This window comes from Grampus griseus, assembly GCF_964374135.1.
Source record: "Grampus griseus genome assembly, chromosome: 2".
In the NCBI taxonomy this organism is placed as follows: Eukaryota; Metazoa; Chordata; class Mammalia; order Artiodactyla; family Delphinidae; genus Grampus; species Grampus griseus.
The window spans coordinates 126718748-126735217 of NC_139018.1; the positions used below are offsets into that span (position 1 = coordinate 126718748).

The following is a 16470-nucleotide window of genomic DNA, read 5'->3' on the forward strand; positions in this document are numbered from 1 at the left end:
TTATTCCTGTCCTGCCCCTAGGTTCGTCAGAACCAAGTTTTTCTTTTTTTAGATTCCATGTGTGTTAGCATACGGTATTTGTTTTTCTCTTTCTGACTTACTTCAATCTGTATGACAGACTCTAGGTCCATCCACCTCAAGACAAATAACTCAATTTCGTTTCTTTTTATGGCTGAGTAATATTCGATTGTATATATGTGCCACATCTTCTATATCCATTCATCTGTCAATGGACACTTAGGTTGCTTCCATGTCCTGGCTATTGTAAATAGTGCTGCAATGAACATTGGGGTGCATGTGTCTTTTTGAATTATGCTCTTCTCAGGGTATATGCCCAGTAGTGGGATTGCTGGGTCATATGGTAGTTCTATTTTTCTTTTTTTAAGGAACCTCCATACCGTTCTCCACAGTGGCTGTATCAATTACATTCCCACCAACAGCGCAAGAGGGTTCCCTTTTCTCCACACCCTCTCCAGCATTTGTTGTTTGTAGATTTTTCGATGATGGCCATTCTGACTGGTGTGAGGTGATACCTCATTGTGGTTTTGAATTGCATTTCTCTGATGATGAGTGATGCTGAGCATCCTTTCATGTGTTTGTTGACAATCTGTATATCTTCTTTGGATAAATGTCTATTTTAGGTCTTCTGCCCATTTTTGGATTGGGTTTTTTTTTTGATATTGAGCTGCATGAGTTGCTTGTACATTTTGGAGATTAATCCTTTGTTGCTTCATATGCAAATATTGCTCCCATTCTGAGGGTGGTCTTTTCATCTTGTTTATGGTTTCCTTTGCTGTGCAAAAGCTTTTAAGTTTCATTAGGTCCCATTTGTTTGTTTTTATTTCCATTTCTCTAGGAGGTGGGTCAAAAAGGATCTTGCTGTGATTTATGTCACAGAGTTTTCTGCCTATGTTTTCCTCTAAGAGTTTTATAGTGTCTGGCCTTACATTTAGGTCTTTAATCTATTTTGAATTTATTTTTGTATACAGTGTTAGGGAATGTTCTAATTTTACTCTTTTACATGTAGCTGTCCAGTTTTCCCAGCACCACTTACTGAAGAGGCTGTCTTTTCTCCATTGTATATTCTTGCCTCCTTTATTAAAATAAGGTGACCATATGTGTGTGGGTTTAATCTCTGGGCTTTCTATGCTGTTCCATTGATCTGTATTTCTATTTTTGTGCCAGTACCATCTGTCTTGATTACTGTAGCTTTGTAGTATAGTCTGTAGTCCGGGAGCCTGATTCCTCCAGCTCCGTTTTTCTTTCTCAAGATTGCTTTGGCTATTCAGGGTCTTTTGTGTTTCCATACAAATTGTGAAATTTTTTGTTCTAGTTCTGTGAAAAATGCCATTGGTAGTTTAATAGGGATTGCACTGAATGTGTAGATTGCTTTGGGTAGTATAGTCATTTTCACAACGTTGATTCTTCCAATCCAAGAACATGGTATATCTCTCCATCTGTTTGTACCGTCTTTAATTTTTCATCAGTGTCTTATAGTTTTCCGCATACAAGTCTTTTGTCTCCTTAGGTAGGTTTATTCCTAGGTGATTTATTCTTTTTGTTGAAGTGGTAAATGGGAGTGTTTCCTTAATTTCTCTTTCAGATTTTTCATCATGAGTGTATAGGAATGCAAGAGATTTCTATGCATTAATTTTGTATCCTGCTACTTTACCAAATTCATTGATTAGCTCTAGTAGTTTTCTGGTAGCATCTTTAGGATTCTCTATGTATAGTATCACGTCATCTGCAAACACTGACAGTTTTACTTCTTCTTTTCTGATTTGGATTCCTTTTATTTCTTTTTCTCCTCAGACTGCTGTGGCTAAAACTTCCAAAACTATGTTGAATATCAGTGGTGAGAGGGCTCAACCTTGCCTTGTTCCTGGTCTTAGAGGAAATGGTTTCAGTTTTTCACCATTGAGAATGATGTTGGCTGTGGGTTTGTCATATACGGCCTTTATTACGTTGAGGTAGGTTCCCTCTATGCCTACTTTCTAGAGAGTTTTTATCATAAATGGGTGTTGAATTTTGTCGAAAGCTTTTTCTGCATCTACTGAAATGATCATATGGTTTTTAGCCTTCAATTTGTTAACAGGGTGTATCACATTGATTGATTTACATATATTGAAGAATCCCTGCATTCCTGAGATAGACCCAACTTGATTATGGTGTATGATCCTTTTAATGTGCTGTTGGATTCTGTTTGCTAGTGTTTTGTTGAGGATTTTTGCATCTATGTTCATCAGTGATATTGCCTGTAGTTTTCTTTTTTTGTGATATCTTTGTCTGCTTTTAGTATCAGGGTGATAGTGGCCTCATAGAATGAGTTTGGGAGTGTTCCTCCCTCTGCTATATTTTCCAAGAGTTTGAGAAGGATAGGTGTTTGCTCTTCTCTGAATGTTTGATAGATTCACCTGTGAACCCATCTGGTCCTGTGCTTTGGTTTGTTGGCAGACTTTTAATCACAGTTTCAATTTCAGTGCTTGTGATTGGTCTGTTTATATTTTGTATTTCTTCCTGGTTCAGCCTCGGAAGGTTGTGCTTTTGTAAGAATTTGTGCATTTCTTCAGGTTGTCCATTTTATTGGCATATAGTTGCTTGTAGTAATCTCTCATGATCCTTTGTATTTCTACAGTGTCAGTTGTTACTTCTTTTTCATTTCTAATTCTGTTGATTTAAGTCTTCTCCCTTTTTTTCTTGATAGGTCTGGCTAATGGTTTATCAATATTGTTTATCTTCTCAAATAACCAGCTTTTAGTTTTGCTGATCTTCGGTATTGTTTCCTTCATTTCTTTTTCATTTATTTCTGATCTGATCTTTATGATTTCTTTCCTTCCGCTAACTTTAGGGTTTTTTGTTCTTCTTTCTCTAATTGCTTTAGGTGTAAGGTTAGGTTGTTTGAGATTTTTCTTGTTTCTTGAGGTAGGATTGTATTGGTATAAACTTCCCTCTTAGAACTGCTTTTGCTTTTGCTGCATCCCATAGGTTTTGGGTTGTGTTTTCATCATCATTTGTTTCTAGGTACTTTTTGATTTCTCTTTGTTTTCTTCAGTGATCTCTTGGTTATTTAGTAGAGTACTGTTTAGCCTCCATGTGTTTGTATTTTTTAGTTTTTTTCCCGTAATTGATATCTAGTCTCATAGCATTGTGGTCAGTAAAGATACTTGTTATGATTTCAATTTTCTTAAATTTACCAAGGCTTGATTTGTGTCCCAAGATATGATCTAGCCTGGAGAATGTTCCATGAGCACTTGAGAAGACAGTGTATTCTGTTGTTTTTGGATGGAATGTCCAATAAATATCACTTAAGGCCATCTTGTCTAATGTGTCATTTAAAGCTTGTGTTTCCTTATTTATTTTCTGTTTGGATCATCTGTTCATTGGTGAAAGTGGGTGTAAAGTCCCCTACTATGATTGTGTTACTGTTGATTTCCCCTTTTATGGCTGTTAGCATTTGCCTTCTGTATTGAGGTGCTCCTATGTTGGATGCATAAATATTTACAATTGTTATATCTTCTTCTTGGATTGATCCCTTGATCATTATGTAGTGTCCTTCTCTGTCTCTTGTAATAGTCTTTATTTTAAAGTCTATTTTGTCTGATATGAGAATTGCTACTCCAGCTTTCTTTTGATTTCCATTTGCATGGAATTTCATTTTCCATCCCCTCACTTTCAGTCTGTATGTGTCCCTTGGTCTGAAGTGGGTCTCTTGTGGACAGCATATATATGGGTCTTGTTTTTGTATCCATTCAGCCAGTCTGTGTCTTTTGGTGGGAGCATTTAATCCATTTACATTTAAGGTAATTATCGATATATATGTTCCTATTACCATTTTCTTAATGGCTTTGGGTTTGTTTTTGGAGGTTTTTTCCTTCATTCGTGTTTCCTGCCTTGAGAAGTTCCTTTGGCATTTGTTGTAAAGCTGGTTTGGTGGTGCTGAATTCTCTTAACTTTTACTTGTCTGTAAAGGTTTTAATTTCTCTGTCAAATCTGAATGAGATCTTTGCTGGGTAGAGTAATCTTGGTTGTAGATTTTTTCCTTTCATCACTTTAATTATATGCTGCCGCTCCTTTCTGGCTTGCAGAGTTTCTGTTGAAAGATCAGCTGTTTACCTTATGGGGATTCCTTTGTATGTTATTTGTTGCTTTTCCCTTGCTGCTTTTAATATTCTTCTTTGTATTTAAATTTTGATACTTTGATTAATATGTGTCTTGGCATCTTCTCCTTGGATTTATCCTGTATGGGACTCTCTGTGCTTCCTGGACTTGATTGACTATTGCCTTTCCCTTGTTAGGGAAGTTTTCAACTATAATCTCTTCAAATATTTTCTTAGACCCTTTCTTTTTCTCTTCTACTTCTGAGACCCCTATAATTCGAATGTTGGTGCATTTAATATGGTCCCAGAGGTCTCTGAGACTGTCCTCAATTCTTTTCATTCTTTATTCTGCTCTGCGGTAGTTATTTCCACTATTTTATCTTTCAGGTCACTTATACGTTCTTCTGCCTCAGTTATTCTGCTATTGATTCCTTCTAGAGAATTTTTAATTTCATTTATTGTGTTGTTCATCGTTGTTTGTGGGCTCTTTAGTTCCTCTAGGTCCTTGTTAAACGTTTCTTGTATTTTCTTCATTCTATTGGAGACTGGCTCATCTTTACTATCATCATTCTGAATTCTTTTTCCAGTATACTGCCTATTTCCTCTTCATTTGTTTGGTCTGGTGGGTTTTTATCTTGTTCCTTCATATGCTGCATATTTCTCTGTCTTCTCTTTTTGTTTAACTTACTGTGTTTGGGGTCTCCTTTTTGCAGGCTGCAGGTTTGTACTTCCCGTTGTTTTTGGTGTCTGTCCCCAGTGGGTGAGGTTGCTTCAGTGGCTTGTGTAGGCTTCCTGGTGGAGGGGACTAGTGCCTGTGTTCTGGTGGGTAGGGCTGGATCTTGTCTTTCTGGTGGGCAGGGCTGCGTCCAGTGGTGTGTTTTGGGGTGTCTGTGAACTTAGTATGATTTTAGGCAGCCTCTCTGCTAATGGGTGGGGTTGTGTTTCTGTCTTGCTTGTTGTTTGGCATGAGGCATCCAGCACTGGAGCTTGTTGGCTGTTGGGTGGAGCTGGGTCTTAGTGTTGAGACGGAAATCTCTGGGAGAGCTCTCACTGATTGATATTACGTGGGGCCAGGAGGTCTCTGATGGTCCAATGTCCTGAACTCGGCTCTCCCACCTCAGAAGCTCAGGCCTGACACCAGGCCATTGCACCAAGACCCCATCAGCCACACGGCTGTTGACGAATATGAGAAATATGAGCTCCCTCAACTGTTGAACCAGATTTAGGTGCTGTCCCTGAAGTGTTATTCTTGTGAGAATCTTCCATGATCAACTGCGCCTCTATGTATGTATTTTTAAGTTTGTATTCTGAAACAGTTTTAGGCTTAGAGAGCAGCTGCAAAGAGAGCACACCACCACACACCTCATCCAGTTTCCCCCAAAGTTAACACCCTGAAGAAACAGGATGCAGTTGTCAAAATTGCATGTAGTAGTAACCAAAGCTATAGACTTTCCTTGGCTTTCAGTCTTTTCATGAATGTCTTTTTTCTGGTCCTGGATCAGATTCTGCATCTCACATGTCTTTAGCTGTCATGTATCCTTAGTCTCCACTGGTCTCCACAGTTCCCTCAGTCTTTCCTTGTTTTTCATGACTGACCTTGACAACTTTGGAAGAGTAAAGGTCAGGTATCTTGGAGATTATCCTTCAGTTTGGGTCTGTCTGATATTTTCTCATAGTTAGACAGATAGCATGGACTTTTGGAAGAAGACCACAGGGATGAGGTGATCCTCTTAGCACATGTCATCCCATTACCAGTGATGTTAACCTTGATCTTCTGGTTAAGGTAGTGTCTTCCAGGATTCTCCACTATAAAATCACTATTTTTCTTTTTGTAATCAATGATTATTCGGGGAGAGACATTCTGAGATTTATTAAATACCCCATTTCTCCTTTAATTTTTGCTAATTTTAGCATTCATCCATTGACTTTGCCTTCAAGGTCTGCACTGTGGTGTTACAATGGTGATTTGCCATTTCTCTCATTCTTTCTACCTGTATTTAATTAGAATTCTTCTCTAAGGAAGAGTTGTCCCTTCTCCCTTTATTTATTCAATCAATTACTTAGTAACAGTCTCAGTATTTTTAATTCTTTTATTCCTCTTGTGTTATAACCCAATAATATTGTTATTTATTTTGTTGCTTAAATTGTTCTAGATCTGGGCACTGGGAGCTCCTCTGAAAGGTTGGGCTCCTCTGACTTTTGACATACATTTCCTTATACTCTGGCACCTCTGGTTCATTGTGTATTTTCCTGACCCTAGCTCTACAATCAATCACTTCTCCAAGGAGTCTTGATTCTTTTTATTGGAGAATAGTGTTTAGAAACTAAGATCTGAGTGCGAGGTGTGCTCAGTTACCAGGTGTCATTGTTTTAAGACCCTCTCAGCAGTTACAGCTAGGAAATATATGATGTATACAAATTCATGTGTACACAACATCTATTTCTGTATCTATCTATCTGTATATACGTTAAAAAAAAAAAAAAGTTCATACTGAAACCTCCAAATACAACCCTGAAAAACAGGGCTCTTTACAGCCTTCCCCACCCACATTGCTTTATTGTAAGTTTTTTCTCGAGAAACCTGGCTTTCTTTATCTACAATGTATAGTAGTTGCTTGCTTAAGGGTGTGTATGTGTGTAACAAATTTACCATCTTGAGCACTGTGATTTCATGCAATTTTTTTTGGTCTCCATACTTATGGTATCCAGTCAGAACAGTTTCCAAAGTTATTTAGAGCAGCTCTTCAGTATCCCCTTCAGTATCATCATATCACTCATTTGTAATAACGTTATATTCATGTATCATGGTCTGTATTTCATCTTGGGTTCCCCTGGAATCCTGGTTGACTTTTTTTAATGGCATATAGTAAAAAAAATCACTCTTTGTATTGTACAGTTTTGTAGGTTTTAACAAAAGCATAGATTCATGTATTGAACAATACAGTATCACAGATAGTTCCATCCCCTCAAAAATTCCCTTATACTACCCCTTTTGTATTTGACTCCTCTCCCCACCCCTGGCAACCACTTATCTGTTTTGCATTTTCCATTATGAAATATAAATGTAATCATATATATACTATGTAGTCTTTGGGATCTGGCGTCTTTCAATTAGCAAAATTCATTTACAATTCATTTATATTGTTGTGAATAAATACTTCATCCCTTTTGTATTACTGAGCAATATTCTTTTGTATGGATGTACCAGAGTGTGTATACCCATTTATCTGCTGGAAGGACATCTGGGTTGTTCTCACTTTTGGGAGATTATGAAAAATATAAGTTTTTTATATAAGCATGGTTTTCAATTCACTTGAGTAAATACTCTAGGAGCAGGATCGTTGGGTTGTATGACAAGTATATATTTAACTTTATAAGAAGTTGTCAAACTGTTTTCCAAAGTAGCTGTACCATTTTGAATTCCAAGCAGGAATACATGAGAATTCTTGTTGCTCTGCATCCTCACCAGAACTTGGCATTTTTAGTTTTTTGGTTTTGTTTTTGTAATTTTAGTCATTCTAACAGGTGTGTAGTTGTATCATTCTGGATAAAAATCTTTTACTAGATAGGTGATTTTGCAAATATTCTCTCCTTATCTGTAGATTGTCTTTTTATTCTCTGAACAGGGCCTTTTCATGGAGTGAAACTTAAATTTTGTTAAATACCAATATATCAATTTTTTCTTTATGGATCATGCTTTTGATGTTGTAATTCTCCAATGTTTTCTTCTAGAAGTTTCAGCGTTTTGTGTTTTACATTTGGATCTATAATACATTTTAAGTTAATTTTTGTATAAGCTATGAATTATACATCGAGGTTCTGTTTTTGCATATGGATGCTAAATTGCTGCAGCCCCATTAGTTGTACTGACTATCCTTACTCCACTGAATTGCCCTACTACCTTTGTAAAAAACCAACTGAATATATTTCTGTGGCTCTATTTTCTGGGCTCTCTGTTTTGTTCTTTGACCTAATGTGCTCATCTTTTTGCCAGTATCACACATTATTATTGTAGCTTTATTGTAGGTCTTGAAACCAGTTAGTCTTAGTCTTCCTATTTTGTTCTCTTTCAAAATTGTTTTGGCCAATGTAGTTCCTTTGCCTTTCCATACATATTTTAGAATTGGCTTGTTGATATCTACAAAAAACCTTGCTGTGATTTAAACTGGGGTTGTGTTTTAATCTGTTGACCAATTTAGGAAGAAGTGACATCTTGACAATATTGAGTCTTCAAACCCATTAATATTATATCTGTCTCATCTGGCTCTTTGATTTCTTTCAACAATGTTTTGTAGTTTTAGCATGAAAATCATGCAAATATTTGGTGAAATTTGTAGGCATTTTTTTGAGTAATATTTAAATGGTATTTTAAAATTTCATATTCCAATTGTTCACTGGAAGTTTTTTTGTAGGTTCTTTTATGCTTTTCTACATAACTATTATCTTCTGTGAACAGAGTTTAACTTCTTTCTTCCCAGTGTGTATACATTTTATTTATTTTTATTGCCTTACTGTTTCATCTAGGACTTCCAGTACAGTGTTGGATATGAGTGGGAGAATAAACAACACTGTCTAGTTCCTAATATTATTTTACCAAAAGACTGTTTCCCCCTTATTAGGTGTATTAGTTGTAGAATTTCTGAAAATACTCTTTATTAGGTTAAAAAACTTCCTTTCTTCTCCTAGTTTGATTAAAGTTATTTTTATTATGAATAAAAGTTGAATTCTGTTAACATGGTAAATTATATTGATGAATTTTCAAATTTATAATCAGCCTTGTATTCCTGAAATGAAACCCACTTGGTCTTAATATATTATCCTTTTTAGGATACTGATGAATTTATTTACTAATAAACTAATATTTGTTGAGGATTTTATGTCTAGAGTTCATGAGGGATACTGGCTTATACTTTTTTTGTAATGTCTTATTCTGATTTGTATTAGAGTAATGCTGGTCTAATAAAATGAATTGAAAGGTGTTCCCTCCTGGGACTTCCCTCATGGCACAGTGGATAAGAATCTGCCTGCCAATTCAGGGGACACGGGTTCGATCCCTGGTCTGGGAAGATCCCACATGCCATGAAGCAACTAAGCCTGTGCGCCACAACTACTGAGCCTGCGCTCTAGAGCCCGCGAGCCACAACTACTGAGCCTGCGGGCCTAGAGACCATGCTCCGCAACAAGAGAAGCCACTGCAAGGAGAAGCCCGTGCACCGCAACGAAGAGTAGCCCCCCCTTGCCAAAACTAGAGAAAGCCTATGTGCAGCAACCCAACGCAGCCAAAAAAATAAATAAAATTAAATCTTAAAAAAAAGAAAAGGTGTTCCCTCCTTTCCTCTATTCTGAAATAAATTATGTAGAATTGATATCATTTCTTCTTAAATATTTGGTAAAATTTGGCAGTAAAACTCTCTGCATCTGGAGTTTTTTTTGGGAAGGTTTTAAAACTAGGAATTCAATTTCTTTAATAGATATTTACTATTTAGGTTAACTATTTCTTCTTCAGTGAGTCTAATAATTCTTTGGTAATTTGTATTTTTAAAATAATTTACCCATATCATCTAAACTATCAAATCTATTAGAATAGAGTTGTTTGTATTATTCCCCTTGCCCCCTTTTTAAGTTGTAGTGTTGTTTTGTTTTTAGATTAACTGTTATACAATAATTGTTTGTAGTATTATTCTGTAGCTTATCTTCTGTACAATAATTGTTTGCAGTACCTTTCAGTATCTTTGGGTTATGTAACCTCTTTCATTCTTAATATTGATAACTTGTGTTCTTCTCTTTTTCTTCGGTAACCTTGACTAGAAATTTAGCAGTTTTATTCATCTTTTAAAAAAAAACAGCCTTTGGTTTGATTCCTTTTCTCTACTGTCTTTCTGTTTTAAGTTTCGTTAATTTCTGCTCCTCATTTTTTTCTTTTCTTCTGGTTCCTTTTGGGTTAAGTTTGCTCTTCTTTCCCTAGTTTCTTAAAGTAAAAGCTTACTGATTTGGGAACTTCGTCTTTTCTTATATAAACGTTTAGTGCTATGAATTTCCCCTCTCAATGCTACCCTAGGTGGTCCCTAAAATTCTGATATGCTATAGGTATTTCAAATTTTCCCTTGAGATTTCCTCTTACACCCATGAGTTATTTAAAAGTATGTTATTTAATTTCTATATGTGGAGACTTTCCGGTTGTCTTCCTGTTATTGATTTTATTATGCTCAGAACCTGTAATTTGTATGATTGAAATTTGCTACGGTTTGTTTTATGGCACAGGATATGGTCTAAATTGCTGAATGTACCAAGTGCCCTTAAGAAGAATATGTGTTCTGCTATGTGAAGTGAAGTGTTCTATAACTGTCTCTTACATCAGGTTGGTTAATATTGCTCAGGTCACCTAAACCCCTAACTGATATTTCTGCCTACTTGTTCTATCAATTACTGAGAGAAGAGTGTTGAAGGTTCCAACTACAATTGTGGATTTTTCTCTTCCACCTTTTAGTTGTATCAGTTTTTGCTTTATGTATTTTGAAGGTGTGCTGTTAGGTGCATACACATTAAAGATACTTATTTCTTGGAATATGGACTATGTAATATCCTTCTTTGTCCTTGATAATATTCCTTATTGTGAAGTCTACATTGCCTGAAATTAATATGACTACACTAGCTTTCTTTTGGTTAATGTTTGCATGGTATATTTTTTTCCATCCTTTTACCTATGTCTTTATATTTAAAGTGGATTCTTATAGACAGTGTACTGTATGATCTTCCTTTTTTAACCAATCTGACATTTTGTCTTTTAACTGATGTTTATGACCATGTTTACTTGTATAGTCGGATTAAAATCTACAATCTTGCTAGCTATATTTCATTTGTTCCATCTGTTCTTTATTATTCTCTTTTGCTCCCATTTCTTGGGCTACTGGAGCATATTTTATGTTTCTATTTTATCTCCTCTATTGACTTATTTATACCTCTTTTTATTTCCTATAGCTGTACTAGGGTTTACAATATACATCTTCAGTTAATTGGAGTTCACCTTCAAATATACACCTCATCATGTGTAAAGACCTACAACAGTATATTTCTAATCCCTCTGCCGTCATTTTATTTTTACATATGCTATAAACACAAAAGTCATTGCCACTATTTTTGCTTTAGAAAGCCAATTATCTTTTGGGGCAAGTAAGAAGAGGAAAAACACCCAGATCTTGGTTTCTAATATCATTCTCCAATAAAAGGAACCAAGGTTTCTCAGAGAAATGCCCGATTCCAGGACTGGGGCAGGAAATACACAAGATGAGCCTGGAGCATTCTGTAGTAACCAGAAAATAAAATAGTAACCCCCACTTTCCTCCCTGCCAAAAAAACCCCACAAAGATGAGGTACCTAAAAGAGGCACAGGAACCATTTGAACAGTCCTCAACAGCTAAAGCTGGAACAGTTTGAGCAACAGAATAAACTAATATTGGTATTGATAGAATCATATATTAACAGAATTTAGTATTATAACCCAAAGTATAAAATAAATGTCCATGAGTCCATATTAATATTCACTATAAATAAATGATTAAATAAATGAGAGAGAACAGATAAGTCACCTGTGCAGAAGAACTACAAATAATGTATGTAGATAGTCTGCCCTCAAGGAGGTAGGAGAATAACCCCCACTGCTCCTTAGGTGTGGGCCTTGTACAGTAACTTCCTTCTACAGAGGACAGTATGGGAAGGGGGAAAAGAGTAGCCAGTGAAATACTACACCAGCAAGATGACCAAAGTGATCAACAGTCATGTTGATAGTATGTACCCTTAATATAATGTGATGAAAATGGCACTTTAGTTCCACAGCCTTCCTCCCCCAAACACATATAACACCAGTCTAATCATGAGAAATACATCAGAAAAACCACAATTCAGGAACATTCTACAACATATCTGACCAATACTCAGAACTGTCAAGGTCATTAAAATCTTAGAAAAACTATCACAGCCAAGAAGAGCCTAAAGAGACATGACTACTAAATGCAATGTTGTATTCCTGGATTGGATTCCAGAACAGAAAAAGACATGGGGTTAACAACTAAGGGTATCCTAATAAAGTGTAGACTTTAGTTAATAATAATGTATCAATATGGATTCATTAGTTGTAACAAATGTACCATACTAAGGTAAGATGTTAAGTCACAGGAAAAATTGGGTGTGCAGCATATGGGAACTTTCTGTACCACCTTTGCAATCTTTGTATAAATTTAAAACTGTTTTAAAATTAAAGTTTATCAAATGAAGGACAAAATGAATTTTATTTTATCTTCATTTATTCCATTTCCATTGTTCTTTATTTCTCTGTATAGACCCAAGAGTTTGCTGGTAGCATATTCCTTCTTCCAAAGGAAATCCTTTAACATTTCTTGTAGAGTATGTCTGCTGGCAATAAATTCCCACAATTTTTTTTTGAGAATGTTTTTATTTCTCTTTCATTTCTTGAAAGGTATTTTTGCTGGGTACAGAATTCTAGGTTGAAAGTTTTTTGGTTTTTGTTTTAATTTCAGCACTTTAGATTACTCCACTGTTTTGTAGCTTGCATAGTTTCTGAAAAGAAGTACGGTATAAATTCTTATCTTCATTCCTCTGTATATTTATGCGTCTCTTTTCCCTGGTTGCCTTTAAGATTTTCCTCTTTGTCTTCTGTTTTAGCAGTCTGAGTGTGTGTGTGTTTGGTGTTGGTTATTATTTCTTCAAACACATTTCTTCTGCTCTGTTCTCTCTCTCTTCTCTTTTTGGAATTCTAATTATAAACATGTTAAATCATCTGAAAAAGCCCCACAAATATTAGAGGCTTTGTTCTGTTTTTTTTTGTTTGTTTTGATTCTTCTCTTTATATTTCAGTTTGGGTAATTCCTACTGACCTGAAGACCTGTAACAGGTCTTTCCTCCTGCTAGGCCTTTAGTACAGAGTTTGAGTTAATTTAATTAAGAACTGGGCTGGGTTTGAGCTTCACTGTTGCTATGGTTACCCTCAGTGTATCCACCACAGGCCTCAAATCCCTCTGGTGGGAATGGAAGATTGGTTGGCTAGAGGTTTTTTGTTTATTTGTTTTTTCCCCAAAGACCGCTCATTCTCAGTTTTAAGCTTTCCCCTTTGTGCTGTGCATCAGGCTGCAGCCTTCTCAGAAATTCTGCCATGTTCATGACATTGTTCCTGCTCCTCCACCATGGGCTGAGAGAGTTTTCCTTTTCCATTTCCCCAGATACAATGGGAATTCACCAATGCCTAAGGATGACCATTTATGTCATTCATCTCCTCACAGATTAAGACTTCTGTTCCATAGGAGTGAAAGGGGAGAAGGATCCAGGCAAAACTTTTTGCCCCTAGTGCAGTGGCTGCTCTTCCCCTCTCTTCCCGTTGTACACCACAGAGGAGACTTTTTCAGGATATTCCCAATTTTTTCTGTGAGCACCCAGTGGGGTTCATGGAGAAAAAGCCTGCAAGAGGGCTTAAGACTCCCTACATAGCAGTCCCAGGGGTTTTACAGAGTCCTGCCAGTGAATACTTGGCCTCCAGCAATTCACCAATCACCCTAGCTTAACTCTTATTATCTGTGTCTTGCCCAGATAAAGTCAGTGCTCCAATGTCCTCTCCCTGCAGTATCTGTCTCTCCCTAGAGTCTAGGCCAGTTGTTTGCTCTGAAATCTCAGCACTACAATGTGTTCAAGGAAAACTATGAAATTGCTCGTCCAACATTTTTTCAGTGTAAGACTGGGAGCAAGTTTCCAATTTTCTGTATCTCCGAATGAAAAAGCACTTTGTTTTTTGACTTAAAGAGTTTTGGTTCTGGCTCTCTTTTGTGCTACCCTGGACCAGTACTAACCTTCCCTTGGTTTCCTTATCTTACCTGCCAAGATCACTGTTTGAGAATCAAATGATACAATGCATATAAAGATGTTTGGGAATCTATAAATCATTATACAATGTAGAATTATTATCTAAAGCCTGATAGCATTACTTTCACTTAGCAAACAATCAAATGGCCAGTTTAGCAGCTGCATAGTAGGAAGACCACCTGACACATCACATTGATTGTTAGTAGTCAAACAGTTGCTAAAATCAGAATGGTTTTAAAACTTGCACATATATTCTAACTTTTTTCTATAGAAAGCTAAGGGGGGTAGACATATTTTCCTCTTCTTATAAACACAGGATTCAAAAGCAAATGAGGCTGGAACATTGTTAAGGGCTGGGGTGGGCAGACCTGTATTCTTATAAGAGTTAAATCGGAAGGTTATTTGAGAAGGAATAAACAAAAATTATGAGAACAACTCATCCAAGTTTTTATGCATTCTTTCCTATTCTACAATAGTTCTCTTTGGTATGTAGAATTTTCTAACAAATAATTTAGTATTTCTCTTATAGAAAAGTATGTGAAAAAATTACTCAAAGTATGCAGGGCACAGAGAAGAAGTACTTAAGTCAGGTTTAATTTATCAAATTGAGGATGAGATCTCTATGCAAAGATTCCAGTTTGGTAAATTAAAATTAACATAATAACTTCTCCATATTTAGCTTTAATTTTAAATAACCATTAGGTAGATTTATTTCCTGTTTTTTCATAATCTGATTCCTGTGTATTTAAAATAAACTTGTCTCTTCAAATGCTAATTTCAAATAGAAATACTTATTAGGAAAAGGTCTAGAGTCTATGGAAGTACAGTAAATTGCAAAGGAGAATATACACTATGTATAAAATACATGTTTTAAAGAATGAAACTGAAGAAAGGTTTAACATACCAGTGGAGGCATCATGCCCTTGCTTGAAGGGGGGATGACAACTCGAAGATCTGGTTTTCGACTGTTCATTCCAAGACTGCCACCACCTGGAGGAGGGGGAGACTTTGTAGGCATAACTTTGCCTAAACTATTTGCACCAGTAGTTCCAATCAAATTTGGAGAAGCTCTTGAGTTTACAAATCCATTCCCTGGAAAAAAGAAATACCGTTCATTACCATGAAACGAGTCATTAAAATACTGTGGTACAAATATGATGCAAGTTTTCCCCAGTCCCAGTTTCAAGTGAATTTTATAATAAAACTCATGAATATCTAACCATGTCATCTTTGAATATTTTAAAAATAAGCAGAGAGTGAAGCAAGTCTGAAATACATATGAAGTTTAAGACTAATGCCACTTGTTTCCAGTCTTACTGCTTGGACCTGCTGACAGAAACTTAAAACACAAAATATGTTTCTAATGGGGCATCTCCTATTGGGGACCGAGATAATGGGGATATATAAGAAGATGCCTGAGACCAGCCTATTCATTCATTCTCACGACAACAAAGGCACTCCTACTAAGTTCTGGGCACAGAACTAGGTATCAGGGTATCTCCTTAACTGAAGCTTATTTAGCACTCAGCTCTAATGCCTTATTTTCACCAAGTACTTCTTCCTTATAGCTCTACCTGTACCTGTTCTGTTCTTTAACTACCATTAAGGTCTTCTTTAAGTATTTGTTATTTATCTGACTTCAATCAACTAATTCCTACTTTTTAACTTTCCCTAAAGAATTGTCTATCTTTCTTAGATAGGAAATAAGGAAAAGATACAGTGTGGTATAGGTTCTATTGTATATACACAGTACTTTTGGGCACCAGTTGAGATAGAAAATTAATGTAAGGGATCATCCCTATTTTCATGGATATTGCAGTCATTCTAGTCCTCCTCATGTGTAGCCATGTGGTTTGGGTAGGGCTGACTCCACTTCAATCCCCCTTGCCACAGATATTACAGTATATAGATGTTAATTTAAGGGCACCGAATAAAAGAAAACTTTGTTGGCTTAAGAATTCCACTCCTGGGAAGACATATGGGAACATATGTTTATGTATGACTGATTCACTTTGTTATAAAGCAGAAACTAACACACCATTGTAAAGCAATTATACCCCAATAAAGATGTTAAAAAAAAAAAAAAAAAAAGAATTCCACTCCTAGTGTTTATTACAAGCTGACCAAAAACAAAATATTCAGAATAGTGAACTAGAAGTTCCTGGAGGGCTGAAGAGGCCTCTTGAATTCTCTGGGTGGGACTCAGCATTCACACATCAATAGTAGTAACCATCTAAAATCAGACAACACAGAACTACCCTTACAATTTAGAAATAAACTTTTAAATGTCTATTAGGTGTAGAGCACTATGCAGTGACGAAGTTATAGGAAGGGATTAAAAAAAAACCCTACATGGTCTTCAAGCAGCTTTTCACCTAGTTAGCAATAACAGGCATACACCACAGAGACACGAAGATGTCAAAATTATACTTGAGATATGGGCAACACAATGAAATGTAACCACACAAAATTTACAAGGAAATAGAAAGCAAAGCACTGATACAGG

General features: G+C 36.1%; 1 protein-coding gene across 8 annotated transcripts in view; it reads right to left on the reverse strand.

Moving 5' to 3' along the window:
• The window catches only part of MEF2A (myocyte enhancer factor 2A), a 173784-nt gene that overhangs the window by 14753 nt on the left and 142561 nt on the right, over positions 1 to 16470 (reverse strand). For 7 of the 8 annotated variants that reach the window (XM_082648540.1, XM_082648536.1, XM_082648541.1 and 4 more), the window contains one exon: positions 14869 to 15056. In XM_082648540.1, the coding sequence (XP_082504666.1) occupies positions 14869 to 15056 (188 nt within the window). The remainder of the gene's footprint in view (positions 1 to 14868; positions 15057 to 16470) is intronic. The other variant, XM_082648542.1, reaches the window with a different exon arrangement.